General features: G+C 42.0%; 1 protein-coding gene and 1 long non-coding RNA gene across 2 annotated transcripts; one reads left to right on the top strand and one right to left on the bottom strand.

Moving 5' to 3' along the window:
• The first annotated feature begins 565 nt into the window (after window positions 1-565).
• Window positions 566-10,869, top strand: LOC124285911. Its single transcript, XM_046722192.1, is given in 5 exon segments — window positions 566-589; window positions 1,838-2,037; window positions 3,897-3,943; window positions 9,870-10,514; window positions 10,516-10,869. Coding segments are annotated over 5 exon segments (1,188 nt in total). The 5' UTR covers window position 566; the 3' UTR covers window positions 10,789-10,869.
• LOC124285912 lies at window positions 5,378-18,764 on the bottom strand. Its single transcript, XR_006900909.1, has 3 exons — window positions 18,633-18,764; window positions 14,728-14,729; window positions 5,378-5,388 (listed from the first exon to the last, which is right to left on the bottom strand). It is a non-coding gene; the product is annotated as an uncharacterized LOC124285912 (long non-coding RNA).

The following is an 18,764-nucleotide window of genomic DNA, read 5'->3' as shown; positions in this document are numbered from 1 at the left end:
AACAACACCATAACCAGTAATGGTATAACACATAAACAACACTATAACCAGTAATGGAATAACAGGGAAACAACACCATAACCAGCAACAGGAACTACACCATTATTAGCAATGAAATAACAGAAATACTCAATGGATGCTAAAGTAGACGCAACAACTTTAACCTATTATTCATGCACTTTAAATAATGACTGAGCAAAAATTGTTGGTTATTCAATCCATGCAAAAACTGGGTCAAAAACATTATAGGGTGGAAAAGCAAAATTATTACAAGCGTAGATCTATTAAGATATTACTGACGACATAATGGATCACATATATATCAGCATTTATCATAACAAACATCAACATTGGAATTCGAAATAGATATATCATACTCTAATAAACATGTTGGAATAATAATGATTTCTAAAAAGATGTATACGGTATTTACTTAACGTGTCTGTTTGTTATCTTGATTCGAACCCGCTTTTCGGAAAGACGATTGCTTTGAGTTGCATTTAAGCGATAGTCCTGAAAGAGTTATGCCCCCTGAATGAATTTCAAGGGAGGTAAACGAGTCAAATATGTCCGGTTTCGCCTGGCGCAGGTGCGTGAAACGAGTGGTATATTTAAAAGTAGATTTGGGGGGTTATTAGTGGATGTGGCTTCCGTACTGCTACTACTATGAGTTGTAAGCAACAAAATACAATGTTAGGGACGGACAATACTGGCAAATAATCTAACTGTCAGTGAGAACAGGTGCTTGAGGAGAAGACATTCGAAAAGGTTCTGTCCAACGAAGAAGCAGAATATTAATAATCCACAGTCACTGGATAGTGGATTTTCATGGGGTCATTTTGTAAACATATCACTCTCTCCGACTTGTTTAGTTACAACACACTTTTAAATCATGCGAGATTATGGCCTGATAAAAATGTTCACAATGTCAGCAGCTTATGTGATGAAACCTGTGTCTACATTCAAATTTCGAACTAGTGAATTATTTTGTGGGCCAGTAACTTTCAGGCATAGCTAGCCCAACTGGCTAGCAAAATTTGGAAACTATTTCGCACACTCTGCTGTAGTAGTTTGATTTTGTGCTCCATATTTTTAGTTTGGGGTTTGGCATCAGGTAATTGTTTTCCTAACCCAGAGACATGTTTCTTACAGTCATAAAAACCTAGTTGGAAAATTGTAGAATGCCACAATAAACTCCCTCCCTAATTTACAATTTTCTATTTTCTAATACCTCGTGGGTGGGGAGTCCCAGGTGTCTAAAGTTTCACAAGACATTGTGCAGAGTTGCATCTCTTAGGTATGCGAGAAACCAGATAGCATTCAGACGTTGGTTTTGCCAACATTGCCAACGTTGGACCAATGCCCGAACGCTATCTGGGACTGTTTTTGTGTAAGTTATGAACCATACCTGTGCCAGCTTTCGAAATACCTGCCTGCCCGACCGTCTGGGACAGGTTATTTTCAACACGGACTGCCAGGTTCTCAAAATCACCTGCCTGACGGTCAGGTTAAAATTTAGACATATATTTTGTGGGCAGGTAAGTTTTGGTCAGAGTTGGCAAGTTTAAATCTTACCAGCCCTCTGGTCTGGCTGAAATTTTTGGGAGTTTCATACCCTGCCTGTGCTCATGGTATTCACCTTATATAGGGGTGCGGTAGCCTAGTGGTTAAAGAGTTGGCTTGTCACGCCAAAGACCCGTATTCGATTCCCCACATGGGTTCAATGTGTGACTGTGAAACCCATGTCTGGTGTCCCGCCTTAAATTTAACTCACTTTTCACCATATATAGCTGGCACACAGGGAAATTACAGGTCTAGCACCTGACTTTAATTACAGAAGATCAGCCCACAGTTCTTCTGCAGATGACTGGAGCTTCAGGTCAAGGGCAGAACAATCCTCTTGCAGCTGTCTTCAGTCAGCCATGAATTTTCTTCAGCAGCTGATCCGCTTTGTTCGATTGTTCATCCGACTCAGGCCTAAAAAGTATCTTCGAGCTGCTGTTGTCGTCATTGGCCTAGCAGTTATCTACACTGTCTGTGAGTATGGTGTGGTGGTATTGTTTGATTCATAATATACACTCACGTAACCTTGATTCGTGGATATAAGGGAAGACAATCATGTTTTAAATGCACAATTTCAGTGTAGTATAGTCAGTATAGTCTCTGATTATTTTATTCACTGATTCATCCAATTGAAAATGTGTAATATTTCACTCGTGAATGAAACGTTTCTTTACCAAAGCCATTTGCAATCATTACCCATTCGTGTGCACACGACCCCTGGTTAGAATTGATCTTCAGTAACCCACGCTTGTCGCAAGAGGTGACTAACGGGATCGGGTGGTCAGGCTCACTGACTGGGTTGACACATGTCATCGTATCCCAATTGCATAGATCGATGTTCATGCTGTTGATCCTTGGATTCTCTGGTCCAGACTCGATTATTTACAGACCGCCGCCATATAGCTGGAATATTGCTGAGTGCGGCGTAAAACAAAACTCACTCACTCGTGTGCACACAAAATGTGACGTCACCTTATTTCGTGAATTAGGTTGTTGGTTACAATATATCACTATGACAGCCCATTGCAGTAAGTATTGACACCTAGGAAAGCAGACGATGAGATGTGTGAAGGTTGGTGCTAACGGTATCTTTTTTACTTGACATTTTTGTGGCATTAGTGATCTTGGTCTGTTTATCTGAGTGGTGGACAATTAGATTTAGTGTACTTACGTGAAATGCAGAGATTCAGAACATTTTTCTGAGCGAGGCACTGCAATGTGTGTACATCAAAAGTACCGCTTTGTGACGTCATACAAGACTTAATTTACATGAATTTACAAGATAGCATGATAATTACCGTGATGTATAAATCAAGTTTATCCACAATTTTAGGTTACGGTTCTGTAGTGATTGTTTCAGTATGTACTACTCAAACTAACATTTGACCATGCTGATATGGGTTTTCTGAGAGCCTTCATTCAAGCTTCATTTCAAGCAGTAACAGAAAAAGAAACAAAACTATATACCTTCTTGTCTCCTGACTTGTAAGGACCGACTCCATGGTGTAGTGGTTAGAGCGTCCGCCCAGAGAGCGGAAGGTCGCGGGTTCGATCCCCGATCGTGTCATACCAAAAGACGTTAAAATATGGTACTTGTTGGTCCCTGCCTGGCGCTCGGCATTAATGGGTACAACAAGGACTGGTCGGCTCGGAGTCAGTATAATGTGTCTGAGTGGGGTATTCAGGCTTCACTGCGGCATGGTATCTCAGTGGGCTAGCACTATAAAACCAGCTTAAGTCTGGGCTAGTACAAGCAGCTGCACATACACATACACACGCATGCACGTCGTCATATGAGCGAAATATTCTCAAGCACGATGTTAAACCCAATTTCACCTCACCTCACCTGACTTGTAAGTAGCAACTAATGGGATTGGGTGGTGAGGCTTGCTGACTTGGTTAACACGCCATCGTATCCCAATTGCGTAGATCGATGTGCATGATGTTGACTGGATTGTCTGGCTCAGGTTTGATTAATTCCAGACCGCTGCCATATAGCAGGAATATTGCTGAGTGCGGGCGTTAAACAAACAAACAAACACAGAGCTGAATCATCCTTTGTTCAGACTTTGGATCAAGGACTAATTTTAAAACATGCATTGTTGGCAGCAAGGGATATGACAACCCTAACACGACATATATAACTGACCCTAACATTCCTTCAGGGAATATTGTGTAAAAGAATCATACCAAAAGAAGCACCAATAAACCAAACAACATCCTGGAATTCCAATTCAATATTTTGACTTGAAAGCATGAGAAACTTTATTCTTGAAACAAAGTTATATTAGGATGTTTCTGACCCATTGCCTTTTAAACATTTATCTTTTCAGATCGCATCTTGGAATCAAAGGGATTTATGTATGGAGACCCATATGTGGTAGGTGATCATTTCTAAGCCTCAGTTGAGTGCTTCATATGACTCCTTTATGTGTAGCTAACCTTGATTGAAAGTTTAAATGTACTGCTGCCAGTACCAAACAATCTAAGCTTCTGATTAGAATTGGTACCAAACAATCTAAGCTTCTGGTTAGAATTGGTACCAAACAATCTAAACTTCGGGGTTAGAATCGGTACCAAACAATCTAAGCTTCTGGGTTAGAATTGGTACCAAACAATCTAAGCTTCGGGGTTAGAATCGTACCAAACAATCTAAGCTTCTGGGTTAGAATTGGTACCAAACAATCTAAGCTTCTGGGTTAGAATTGGTGCCAAACAATCTAAGCTTCTGGGTTAGAATTGGTACCAAACAATCTAAGCTTCTGGGTTAGAATTGGTACCAAACAATCTAAGCTTCTGGGTTAGAATTGGTACCAAACAATCTAAGCTTCTGGGTTAGAATTGGTACCAAACAATCTAAGCTTCTGGGTTAGAATCGGTACCAAACAATCTAAGCTTCTGGGTTAGAATCGGTACCAAACAATCTAAGCTTCTGGGTTAGAATCGGTACCAAACAATCTAAGCTTCTGGGTTAGAATCGGTACCAAACAATCTAAGCTTCTGGGTTAGAATCGGTACCAAACAATCGAAGCTTCTGGGTTAGAATTGGTACCAAACAATCTAAGCTCCTGGGTAAGAATCAGTACCAAGCAATCTAAGCTCCTGGGTTAGAATCAGTACCAAGCAATCTAAGCTTGTTATACAAAACTACAATGTGTGACACAATGGAACCATTGGGGTCTTTTAAGGATATATAATCAGAAATATCATCGTTGTGAAGAATGATAAAGGATTATTGGGAAAAAATTGTGTCATAAAATATCTTGAACTCTTATGATGAAGTAAAGTTTTAATTACACACACAGTAACCAAAATGAGGTCTTGATTCATGGACGGTGCCACTACTGAATAATATTCAGAATGCTGTTTTTATTTGTGCTCCATGCATGAATGTCTGACCACTTGCTACATTGAAACATGGTGACTTTCTCATCATTTTTGGTCAAACTTCATTCTCTGATATTATTTAGTTCGCGATTTTCAATCTCAATTATCCCTATTGATAGCCTTTGTCATGTTGAAGACACGGGTCCGATTCCTCACAATTGTGAAGCCCATTTCTGGTTTCCCAATATTGCATATTGTGGAACACTTGTATCCAACCCTACACAACAGTATTGTCAGAAGCTAACCTTCAATTGTAAATTATCACTAGCCTATTGGTACTCACCCACATGAGTGCAGTTGACCTCCCTTTTGCTTGCCCTTCCTCTTGTAGTGGAACACTTGTATCTCCTTAATTGAAGCTCCTTCAATGTAAAATCACTAATTGGTAACCCAGAGTTGCCTCCCCTGCCACCCTCTGGCCTCATGCTTCACTCTCTCCTTCTTAAGCCCAGTGAGCAGGATGTGAGGCGCCTGTGTCTCCTTACACACTATATCCTTTGGTTTTCTTAGTTAGTTACCTCTTATAGTTTACTATAAAGGTATAGCTAGTATCCTTCATTAATTTGCATTGATAATTAATCGTTATTTCTACTGTTTATTCCGCGTGAGTTAAGTGATTGTTCAGCTAGTATTACGTTGATGAAAAACTGTACTATTTGTAGATTACGTTTTTCCGCTGCGCGGATCCATGTAGTATGCCCTAGTTGTACTACGCCTTGTGCGTTTGATTCACGTTGCAGTTACTGCATTAATTTAACCAATTCTGCCTTTAATAAATACCATCTTTGCGTCTTGAGGCGTGTTGCAGATAGGTCCGCGCCAAACTAGGTGTAGACATGGCCGATACATCGGATTTCCCATCCAGTCAGCTGCTGTCGGCGATCCCCTCCCGTCTGGTGTTCTGCTTGAGACCCCATCGGAAGAGGGCGTGGGATGCAGTCCGTCACCTCTAAGAAGCGACCGGCCTCCCCAGACATCCCGTCCATCGCAGATAAAGTCCAAGAGGGCCTCAGCGTCTTCTCAACGCAGACTTACGTACCCCCAGGGCAGCGTCATCCTCCAAAGGGAATTCTACGAAGTCATCGAGAACTTTCTCAGCAGAGATCGTTCCAGCAGCAGAATTGGGCCTCTACGATGATCAACCAATCATCATACCCGACATAATACAAGAAGCGACCAGTGACAGCGACAGTGACTTCAGCAGAGATCACCATGCAGCCTGATGCCTCTACACTGATGTCAGGCGAGATCGCGGAGGGCCCCACCGCTATCAGCGCAGAGAGGGGCACCATCTACTACGCCGCCAGATCATCCCAGGCGATCTAATGAAGCAGATCATGATCATGATGGAAGGCCACTACAGACTGGAGAAGCAGCCATCCCAGGGTCCGAGCCTTGGCGAAGGCTCCAACGTGAACAGCACCCCAGAGGCACCCCCAGTCAGCGTAGCAGCCCGCGACGATGCGCCTTCGCGAAGGAAGTCACAGACCACCTCCACGAAGGACCCAGATGTACAGCCTTTCGGCCTTCGGCAGGCAGGAAAGATCATCACCCTCTTTGGCGTCATACTCAGATCACGGAATCTGATCATCAGACCTCACGGAAGCCTTCGCGAAGGTCATATCACCGTTCCCCAGGACCGGACGCAGAGGAAGCTTTGCGAAGGCGTTCGCGAAGGACACCTGAACCCAGATCGTCATCATCATCTAAAAGGACATCGAGGGACTACACAAGAGCTTCGCGAAGCTACCAACGGTCCCCTCATAGGTCGCCAAGAAGATCAACCTATCGATGTAGATCACCAAGGCGATCGCCCTCGCCGATCCTGCGCGCCGATCTCCACGTATATCACCACATCGATCGCCTCACAGGTCTGCACATAAGCCTACAACTAGATCTCCACAAGCGTCAAACGATATAGAGATAGAGCCACACAGTCCTACATCAGAAGAGCAACAACCTCTCATTTATGATGATGGAATGGAAGATGATGGAGGAATTATTTTCTCAGATGCAGAGATAAGATATTGGATGGTCAATAATCTAGATCTCTCATCACCTTCCAAGAGTGGCAATTAGAGCAGACTTATCTGATGAAAGAAGGCGATGCAGATGCTATTACACTACCCCAATCGACCCGATTAGCGGCGGTACCACAGAACCTAGATACAGCATTCAACAAAGCCCGCGAAGGTTCAAACACCACATCTGCCAAACTTTCACGCCAAGAAGTTCTCCACATAATATGGACCCCTTCTTCAAAGGCATAGAAGACATCGATGAGAACTACAAGCTGATCTCTGATGCCAAGAACAAGTACTACAAGATTGATGATCGAAAATTGGTTCAGATAGAAACCATGGCGGTATGTTCTTTGGTCTAAATAGATCTAGAACAATAAATGAGACACTTATCACCAGATTTAGTAACCACGACCTCTGAAGATGATAGAATGATTTACTTTCGGCCCTACTAATGCAAAGAAGGACCAGCAGTTCTTAACAGATCATCTCCGTCTGTCTCAGCAGCACTGACCTTAGCTTCGTCGTCAAGGCCTCCTCGCTTCCTGCAACTGGGGTGAGAACTTTACAGCTCCACTATATACAGCCCGTGGTCTTCCCCATCCATCTTTGATGGAGGAATAGACAAAGTCTCCAAGGAAGTCACCAAGGATTCCAGAGAAGTCCTGATGATTAAATCGATGGACACGCTAGCCAGTGTCATTCGACAGACTTCACAAAAGATACTCAGGGAGATCTAAATTCACGGGCCTACAAAGAGCAAGAGACAGGAAGATAGCCAGTTCAGGGGAAGAGATTCTTTTAAATTAAGCCCATATGGCAACTATAGAGGAGGGTCAGGAAGAGGCAGGACACCCAGAGGTTCCCGCAACTATAAACGCTGAAAGACAGGTTCGGAACGACTGGAGTCTTCCACCCCCAGCCGTTCCAGTACAACCGTCACAAGTGGGTGGACGTCTCCAACTACACTGGGAAAACTGGGGAATACTTCAAGACACCTATGTCTCCAACATTCTTCAACGCGGATTTCGTATCCCACTACAGGCCAAGCCTCCACTAACAGTCAACCCTCCCAAGTTCGAGGTACAGGCACAGCAACTACTAAAGTTAAGAGAGGCTGTTACATTACTCCTAACCAAGCAGGCCATAGAAGTAATAGATCAAGGAAACATCGAACCAGGTTTCTACTCCCCAGTTTTCCTAGTACCCAAGAAAAACTCCAAGGAGAAATACAGACTCATTTACAACATGAGCTTCTTCAACAAGACTTATCTAGAGTTACTGGCCTTACTACGTGCTTTCCGATTGGAGGACCAAAAGCGGAAGTTCCACGCCCCAGCTTGGGATCTGAATGTAGTGCTACAACACCTCACAAGTGAGGATTATGAACCATTGGAATCGACAACCTTTGAATTTCTCTCACAGAAAACAATTTTCCTGTTATCACTAGCCACGGCAGCCAGAATATCTGAAATTCACGCTCTAGATTATGAGAGGATACAGTTTGATGACAATCAAAACACAGCGCACCTGGGATTAAGATGGGATTTCATCGCCAAAAATCAACTACCAGGACAACCAGACAGGTTATTTCATCGTCCCTGCGCTATCCTCGATTCTCGGATCTCAAGATACATTGGACTTATCTCTATGCCCAGTAATGGCTCTCAAAATCTATTTACATCGTTCCAAAACAAGGCGAAGATCGCTCAGAAGATTGTTCATCCCGTTATAAGCCTACTAATCAGACAGAAGTCTCTCGTACCACCATATCTATATGGATAAGAACTGTCATTCTCTGGCGCCTACAAGGCAGCAGGACTGGACCCTCCAACAGCATCAAATCCACATGAAATCAGGGCATTGGCCTCCACCCCGCCCTTCACGGTAACTGTTCATTGAATACAATTATGGAAGGATGCTTCTGGAAATCTAACATGGTGTTTGCTAATCACTATCTGAGAGATATCACCACCGAGGACGTCTCTGGCATTCACCATTTCGGTCCTTTGGTCCTCGCTCAGCAACTGACAGTCCCTCGTAGGCGTTAATATTCACCCCCACGAGATTATTATGTATATTATACATACATTATTTAGCTTATAACTCCACAGAGTTCTAGGGCTATGTATATATTTAGCTTAGGTTATTCAACCTTAAGCTCATACTGAGTTTTATGTTCAGTTGTACAGCTTCTCTATCAGAGTAGCTTGTTATATCTATAATTTGGTATATCAGTCTATTAGTAATGTAATACCCCAGTATGGTATATATAACCTATGGCTTATTATAAGGAAATATCCTAAGTCAATACCTTTATGAAGTTCCCGCAGGGGTTATTACAGTATAAGTTATTTAAATCACTAATTATTAATCCAAAGTATTCTGTTTATGCCCACCACCACTCCGGTGGATTCTACAAGCAAAAGAGCATGAGTCAGGATAAGGAAAAATATGTAATTTTTTGAGTAAAATTGATATTTTATACTTATCCTGACTCATGAGGTTAGCCCTCCCATCCTCCCCACATAACACTTTGGATTTCCCTGTAAATTCAAGTGTTGGGCTCGCAAATCAGGAGAGAGTGAAGCATGAGGCCAGAGGGTGGCGACACCTGTTCCCGCGCTTGCGGCAGGGGAGGCAACTCTTGGGTGAGTACCAATTAGTGATTTTACATTGAAGGGAGCTTCAATTAAGGAGATACAAGTGTTCCACTATGTTCGCAAGAGGAAGGGGACAAGCAAAAGAGCATGAGTCAGGATAAGTATAAAATATCAATTTTACTCAAAAAATTACATTTCTGGTGTCCCCCGCTGTGATATTGCTGGAATATTCCTAAAAGTATTGTAAAACCATACTCACTCACTTATAGGTAAAATCCTTGCTTTTCTGCCCTAGGAACGCTGGTGTCAGTATGAGGAGGTTCCAGAGTATATGTTGAGGAAGGAGCCTGATGAGATTACCATAGTAACGGCTTACGTCAACCTGGGCATATATAAGAAGGGACAAGAGTTTGGTGCTTATTACACCCCATTTAAATACAAACAGTGGATGCGGCCTCTGGGAAAGATGACAAACCCTGTCATCGCTTTCATGGAAGACGATGATGCCATAGCATATTTTAGAAAGGTTCGGTCTTGTTTGCCAGCCTCTCATACAAGGATTATCAAGTTTAACAGAAACGAGATGTGGTCTTACGGCCTTATTGAAAAAATTAAAGAAATATATTCGAAAAATAACTATCCAAAGCACTATCCGAACACAGTGAATCCTGAATACACGTGTGCTATGCATGCCAAGTATGAATTTATTCAAACGGCACTAGATATGGATGTGTTTAGAACACCAGCGTTTGCTTGGCTGGACATTGGCTACTTTCGAAACTTGGACAAATCGGGAACAACGTTTTTCAAACTTCTACCCCCAAAGAAATTCAACACTGAGAAGGTAGGATTATCACAAGCATGGCCTCACGACCCCAATATTGACCCCAAGGTTGTGATGAGAAGTAACTTGGTGTGGGTGTCGGGTGGCATCGTTCTGGGCATCAACGCAGACTCTTCAAGGTTTTGTCCAGCAGTACAAGTGGACAGTGGAGACGTTGCTGAAGGATGGCCTGTCGAACAGTGACCAGCAGGTCATCTACGCCATGTTTTCCACGTCCATGCGTCACCGTTACAACAAGAAACAAATCAAGATACAGAGCTACATGTGTCGGCAGGGCCAGCTAGGACTCTATGGGCCAGACGCAAGATATTTCTGCCTTGGCTTCTTGTGTAAGAACATATGGGAAGGTATACACAAGGAGGGTGGATAGGTTGTGGTAGACCTTTATTTAAATACAGTGAACTATGTTCGTAACAAACTTACTGAAGAAACTCTTTTAGGGGTCACTACCATTGTATATTTTAGTCAAAATGTTGATGACGAACTTCTGTTGTAACGAACGCAACATCGCATTCCCTTTGAGTTTGTTACAGCCATAGTTTACTGTATTTGAGGTTTTTTTCCATGTGCTTTTATAGTATTACAGAATTTACACTTAAGGTGATTTATTTTCTTTTATATTTAATAATGGGAATGAGTATTTATCTATGTTTTGATAAAAATATGATTTAGATGATTTTTTATGTATGCCTAACGTTCCACTCTTTGTGAGGGGTGGTGGGTTTAATGTGTTCACTCATGATGCTGAAGACCTGGGTTTGATTCCCCACATGGGTACAAAGTGTGGTGCCTATTTTTACAGTGTGAAATGATCTTGTCACTCTTTTCCTCTGTAAGTTTCACAGTCATTGTTTCACAATTTATGTTGAAATTTTAATAGGAAATTTCCCTTGTTGGGTTTAACACTGACTTATCAGGATGGATAGTGAAGTATAACGAATCAAATGTACAGTGTTTTCTACATTTCTCTTACACAACTGTTCATCTTCGCCATCAAACAAGGAGTCGTCAATATATCCTGTGTTGGCAAAGCCATGTTTTCTTAAGTAAGAGACTGCCTCTGATGGTGTAGTGGTTAGAGCGTCTGAATGGAGAGCGGAAGGTCGCAGGTTCCATCCCCAGCCGCGTGTCATACCAAAAGACGTTAAAATACAGTAGAACACGGATATAACAAACTCCAAGGGACCAAGAAATTTAGTCCGCTATATCCGTTGTTCGTTATTCACATTTGACCGCCATCTTGGATTGTAGAGATGTAGAGACATGTATATGCTGAGGCTACAAATCTTTATTCTTGTACATGTACATTGACATAACATTAAAAATCTGAATTTATCATTCACAGACATTAGCTAGAACATGTTGAACAATCACGACAATCTCAACAATTCATGTATATAACTTAATTATGTTTAACAAAGTCCACAATTTTGCTCTGCACACCACGTCTTGCAGACTTCAAGAGACTTGCAGACTTGCACATCTGCAAGAGAGTCGAAGATAGAACTATCTGTACCTTCACAAACAAGTAGATGACGTAGTGTCTCTAATGCTGCATTGGCCTCAGCAAAGGATGGCTTCGGGCGAGGTTCATCATCTTCACTATCCGAGTTGGGAGCGGGTGTGACAGTGGTCGTGGCATTTGCTGCGCTACTGACGTCACAATCTCGTCTTCAGTAGGGCGTTCGGCTGTAACAACTTGATTGTCAGCATTGATGAAGTCGTCCAACGTGACATCTGCCGGGATTTCTTCTGCTTTATCTGACAGTTCATTCCACATAACTCTGAGGTCGGAAAGAACCATGTTGTCTGTCTCATCGTCTGACGAATCTTCATCTCGCTCAGGAAGGACAAAGCCTCCCTTCCGATAGCAGTTGGCGATCGTCTTAGATGTGACCTGTCTCCAAGCGGCATGAATCATCTGGATGGCATCAAGGAGAGTGATTTGATGTTCTTTCTTCTGATCATAGGCAGTCAGCATTTTCCTCATTACCTGGCCCTTGTACAGTTGTTTCAGGTTTGCTATTATACCCTGGTCCATGGGTTGAATCTTACACGTAGTGTTCGGTGGAAGGAAGACCAGTTTGACGTGTGTCAGGTGTTTCACAACAGGATGGGCAGGACAATTGTCTACAAACATCAGGATCTTACGTTTTTGTCTTGTCATACTCTTTTCCAGGTTTTTGATCCACTCTGTGAATAATTCACCAGTCATCCAGGCCTTGGCATTTGATCTGTACGTTACTGGCAAACTGCGTACATTTTTGAAGCATCTAGGCTTTGCTGACTTCCCTATGACTAACTCCCGGACATGTTTGCCGCTACCAACAATGTTATTCTCTCTTTAGAATTTTTTCCCCCACTACATTTTTCAGATTTAAAGTGAAGAGTTCTGTTTGGTTTCATTTTGTAGAAGAGGCCAGTTTCGTCAGCATTGAAAATGTTATCAGGCTTGTACTCTTCAAGATAGCCAGGCAGGCGAGTTTTCAGCCAGTTCATTTGCCTTAGTCTGCAACATGGGACCATTTAAGGGAATGTTCTCACTTCTAGCCCCTTGAAACCATTTGTAGAGAGCAACTTCTACATCTTGGTGATTGGCAGCTCTTAACTTTTTGCAAGCGGGGCCAAAATCAGTAAGACACAGATTTTGCAAGAATAGATTCGCGATTCTTAATAATGGAACTGAGAGTGGATTTTGGAATGCCAAAGTCGAAAGCGATGTTTGTCTTAGATTTTACACCTGAATCTACAGCCTGAATTATCTGAAGCTTGGTGTCAAAAGTGATAGCTTTACGTTTGCCTGCCATAGTGACGAGAGTGAACGAAGACCTGTATACCAGTCAAGCTTTTAAACACGACATGTTTGTTTTGTTAATTAATTAATGACCATCAAACAATGTTGATTCGCCGCCAACAAGGTTGATGTATACCGCTAAGTGGCTGAGCTGACACTGAGTGAGTTCGCTAATCACGTCGTTAATTGGGTCTTGGGGGTAGTAAATCAGTTCGCTATAGCCGGTTATACGCGTATAATTTTAATGATATTATAAAGGACTATTGACGGGACTTTTAAATTTGTTCGCTATATCCCTTTGTACGCTATATCCGTGTTCGCTATATCCATGTTCTACTGTATGGTACTTGTTGGTCCCTGCCTAGCACTCGGCATTAATGGGTACAACGACTGGTTGGCTCAGAGTCAGTATAATGTGTCTGAGTGAGGTATTCATGTTTAACTGTGGCATGGTATCTCAGTGAGCTAGCACTAGAAAACCAGCTTAAGTCTGGGCTAGTACAAGCAGCCACACATACACATGCATGCACGTCCTCATATGAGCGAAATATTCTCAGGTACGGCGTTAAACCGCATTTCACCTCACCTTAAGTGAGAACACTAGTGAACTTAGTCCGTTGGGCAAACATGTATACTGGTATAGTTCATTGTCCCACAAAAAAGGTAGGTACTTCCTATCTGAACACCTTACAGGTATCGTATAGTAAGCATCCTTCAAATCCACAGATGCAAAATAACAATTTCTTCGAACTAAATACAGGGCATGAAAATATTAGAGCTGTACTCCTCTTGTGAGTGCTCACATTTTTCAATAACTCCTGTCCGAGACGTGGTATATCTCACTACTGATTTGTTCAAGTTTGTGGGTATTAAAGAGAATTGGCTTTGGAAGAAAGATTGATGTGGTATTACTGGTAAGTCAGTGAACTCTATTTGTGCTCCCATAATGAATGAAATTACCCACTTGTCTGAAGTTAGAGTTTTCCAAACATTAGAAAGGAGCAATTTTTCCTGCTACAAAGTTTTCTTTGGTATGAATAAAATCATACTCATTGTTTAATTGTTTCACCTGTATGCCGATGTGGGATACATTGTCTCCTGGGACTTTCTTTCCCCCTCCCCAGTCTGTATAAAAGGGATCTTGAACTTGTTCTGTTGTTGAGGCGTGGTGTTACAACCTCTGTGGTTTTGGAATCTGTGTCCACCACGAGTATTGTTGACTGAGTAGCCACGACTAAATTGTGGTCTGGTGCGGCCGATACCTGTCCGAGAATTTCTTCTGTGATTTTTTAACCCATCATCTTGCTGAGTTGTTTGCTGCCAGAAACTGTATTTATTTTTTTGCCAAGGTCATTTCCGAACAACCACCTACTGGTAGTGATGTTTGTTAGGCAGAGGTTTTTGTAAGTCCAACTGTGATCAGGCTTGAATCCATGTCTCCGCCTTCTGTGCAGGCCCCTAACATGAGCCTGATTGTGTCCATTGACTTGACCAAGAAGTCCTTAATGTTCACACTACTATTTCCCATGGCCGCTGACATGACTGGGATTAGCTCTTTCGTAATGGGGGCTTGTGTATGTTAGTCTTTCAAGTCGCGGGATCGAGTGTATGTCTTAGCTTCGTCCCATACCTCTTCATTGACAGCACATTGCCACAATTGACCACAACATCCGTTTCATTCGGATTACTTCAGCTGTTTCCAGACATACTCAGTGAGTCTCGCCTATGAATCTGATGTTTCAGCTTGGCAATTAGCTGGTCAGTGTGCTGTTACTGCGAGTTGATCATTGCTTGCATCATGACCTCAAGCGTGGCTAATGGCACTGAACCGTTACTCTCGCTGACCAAACAAGATGAAATCGGGCTTTGTTCACTTGACCTACTTGTGAAGTTTTGGTCATGAACTCAATCGTCAGAGATTTGATCTCCCAATGGATCTGTCGACTTGTTCGACATTTTCTCGACCACTTCAAATGACGATGGTCTATCCCTACCAACTATTGGACTTTTCAACTGGGAGAGAGCTGTACTCTTTTCTACTATTTTCCTTCCCTTTGACGCCATGATGGTCAAACTTGGACCATGGACTGTATCCGTCAGTCGGTCCCAACAACTAAGTCTCTGCAGGCTGGTGCCCCCTTGTAGACTGAACAAAACGTTTCTAGGGAAGTGTCACAAGACTCACATGCTGTTCAACAACCTTTGCTGTGACTCTGTGTTGAGGATTAATCCATCGGGCTCCTTGATAAAGCATCAACAACAAGCAGATATTTTCCTCGGGACGTACTCAGCTACAGCGTTGTATCGTTGAAGTCTTATCAGTAGTCGTTGACATCTGACAGGAACACTGTCTAAATCCTGTGCATTCATCAGTGGAACTAGAGGTCTGTGGTCTGTCAGTATCTTGAAATCTGAGAGTCCTACCACATATCGCTAAAATTTCTCACAGGCCCACACACTTGCGAGATATTCTTTCTCAATCTGAGCATACTTCACACTCTGAGTGAGTGTGCGTGATGTATATGCTACTGGTTTCAGTTCATTTCCATGCATCTAGAACAAAGCTGCTCCGAGCCCATAACTGCTTGCATCAGCTGATACAACTGTTGATAGTTTGGAATTGTAGAATACCAATACTTGTGAACTGGTCAATGTTGACTTGATCTTGGCTAAGGCTGTCTCTTGATATGGACCCCATGCAAATACTGTGTCATTCTTCAGTAGATCTGTCATCGGTTTCAGCATAGTTGCTACATCAGGAATGAATTTTCCAGGATAATTGACCATACCGACTGTACGGTGAAGCTTTCACATCTGTTGGTGGTTTGAGACTTGCGATTGCAGCCAGTTTAGCTGGGGCTGGACTTATACCGTTCTTGTTGATCAAAGTGTCCAAAGTAGACTATTTCTTTCTGTGAGACATGACATTTCTCCTTTCTTGAGTGTAAATAATACATCATCTAGTCTCGTCATGCTCTTCTTTATTCTTCCCATGCACGATGATGTCGTCCATAATTGCTTCATCACCTTCCTGTCCCTTGAGTTCAGTCATCTTACGCTGGAATATTTCCGGTGCAAATGTAATACCAAATGGTACTTCGCTTGAAGCAAAAGCGTCCAAATGGAGTCATGAACGTCATTAACTTCTGACTGTTCAGTGACCGAGGAATCTGGTAGAATCCACTTGCTGCATCCAGGTCATGAACATGGTGGGGCCTGCTAACTTAGGTGCGATGTCATCTAAGTTCGGAATCTAAGCCAGGTGTGCGAGTTGCACGTGTGAAATTGAAATTTCACTACACACACTTGTTGATTACCTGGCTGTTCTACCAGCAAGTGGTCCCCCCTCGTAAAAAATAGCAATAAGTGACAACAAAATAATGATAGTTTGTGAAACAACTTTTTTATTCCGGTGTCCAAAATTATGAGACTAAGCTGGTCTGTCGATTTCATGTAACTGTACAGTTGGTTTTGTTGCAATTACTAGATTTTGTGTTAGTGAGCAATTCATCGGTCTCAAATGGAATCAAACAGACTGTAACAGTAAATTCATGCCTTGGTGTCATGGGACCATGTTGTAATCATGCTGATATCATGTACAATGTATATAGTTCTGACTTGAATTTTGTGAACACAGTTGATACCAGGCATCTGACGCAATTAGCCAGTGAATCCACGTGTTCCTTGACTGACCTCGACTACATGACTTTACGATTTGGTCTTTAGCAGCCCAACCTTGTTGCAACAAGTGACCAGTGGGATCAGATGGTCCTGCTCACTGAGTTGGCATGTCATCCTATCCCAATTGTGTGGATCGATGCTCATTTTGTCGCCCCCTGGATTGTCTGGTCTTGACTTGATTATTTACAGACTGCTGTCATATAGATGGAACATTGCTAAGTGTGGCATTAATAATCAGTGGAAACCTGATAAGTAAAATTTCAAGGGAATAACCAAAATTGTTTACTTATCAGGTATTTTACTTATCCAAACTTATAAGAACCTGCAAATGACAACCATATGCATGTATATGTATGCATATGTAACAGTGAACAACTTATCAGGGCTGGCCTCCAGCTGTCAGTGTATTGTCAACTGCATGACGCCAGCGAGCTGTAAGTAGGATGTTTGTTTAACTGGAGACTGACACGTGCCCCTCATGTCGGATTATGTGGTAATCACTAATTTAGTTATCCAGTCTCTTTTGTTAAGTAATTTACTTCCAGGGACCGTGAGAAGACGTTTAGTTAAGCGGTATTGTTTACTTATCCGAGTTTAGTTAACCGGACTCTAATAGTGATAATAAATGAAGAAAGTTGCCGAGACCAAAGAAAAGTGTTTACTTATCAGGTCTGTTTAGTTAAGCGGTCTTTACTTAGGCGGTTTCCACTGTAATAATGTTGAAAATTTTAAACATGTTAAACAACAAACAAAACAAAACATGTCTGCATTGCTAATTTTCAGCAATGACCCCAGCCACAATCTGTCCCCAGCAGGAAGGGAAATTTAAAAAAGAGCAAAAAGTAATATTTTCTGTGCAACATGTGCCCATATGCTGTATATGGCTTCAATATGAGGCAGGGTTGAGTTCACACAAATTAGTTTTTGATGTATGTTGTTTGACTTGTGAGGTCGAACAACTCCGTCATGTGTCGTGCATGTCGGCCATGTTTTAGCAGGAGGTATAAATCATTGGTTGCTGATTAAGATGTGTCATGGTTGTGTTTTATGTGATTATGTTAAGATTAAGTTTATTGTCCTTTACATATATACTATTTATTCAGAAAAGTGGGGGCGGTGGGGTAGCCTAATGGTTAAAGCGTTGGCTCGTCACGCCGAAGACCCGGGTTCGATTCCCCACATGGGCACAATGTGTTAAGCCCATTTCTGGTGTCCCCCGCCGTGATATTGCTGGAATATTGCTAAAAGCGGCGTAAAACTAAACTCAGTCAGTCAGTCAGAAAAGTGCTATCTGAAATTTCAAAACAATTGATTCAGGGTTGTGATTTATCTGTGAAAAGGGAGAGAATATGAACTGTACTCTCAGGATACAAACTGTATCGCACATATATTATTGGGATACGTATTCTGCCTCATTGTATCGTTACACCTCTCCTGCTGAATATTATTTGCTGTGTTGTGATAGCATGAATTTTTATAGTGTTATAACCATGCATATATTATACCCAGGGCCTCATTGCGTTCATATGCAGTGTAGGCTGTAAAGAGTTACAAACTGGTACAGGACCTGCATAAGTTTAAGATTTCTTTCCACATCAAGCAATGATTAAGTAGAAGTCAAATACAGTTGTATAAATCCCAACTAGCTGTATACTTTGCATACTGCAAAGTTCTTAGTTTCATGTAAGTTTTGAGACCTTAATAGGACTGCAACAGTTTTAATGTGGTGTGAAAGTCACTATATATATATTGAATGTTGGGGTGGTCCATTATTTTTATGTTGAGTGTATAGTTTGTATAATCTGTGATATACATCGTAAACCATTATGACTGTTTACATGGGATAATATATATATAGATTACCATGTAAC

This window comes from Haliotis rubra, unplaced genomic scaffold (assembly GCF_003918875.1).
Source record: "Haliotis rubra isolate DU_JTF1 unplaced genomic scaffold, ASM391887v1 Scf37, whole genome shotgun sequence".
In the NCBI taxonomy this organism is placed as follows: domain Eukaryota; kingdom Metazoa; phylum Mollusca; class Gastropoda; order Lepetellida; family Haliotidae; genus Haliotis; species Haliotis rubra.
Note: the sequence above shows the minus strand (reverse complement) of the source record. Positions and strands in the feature narration are given on the sequence as shown.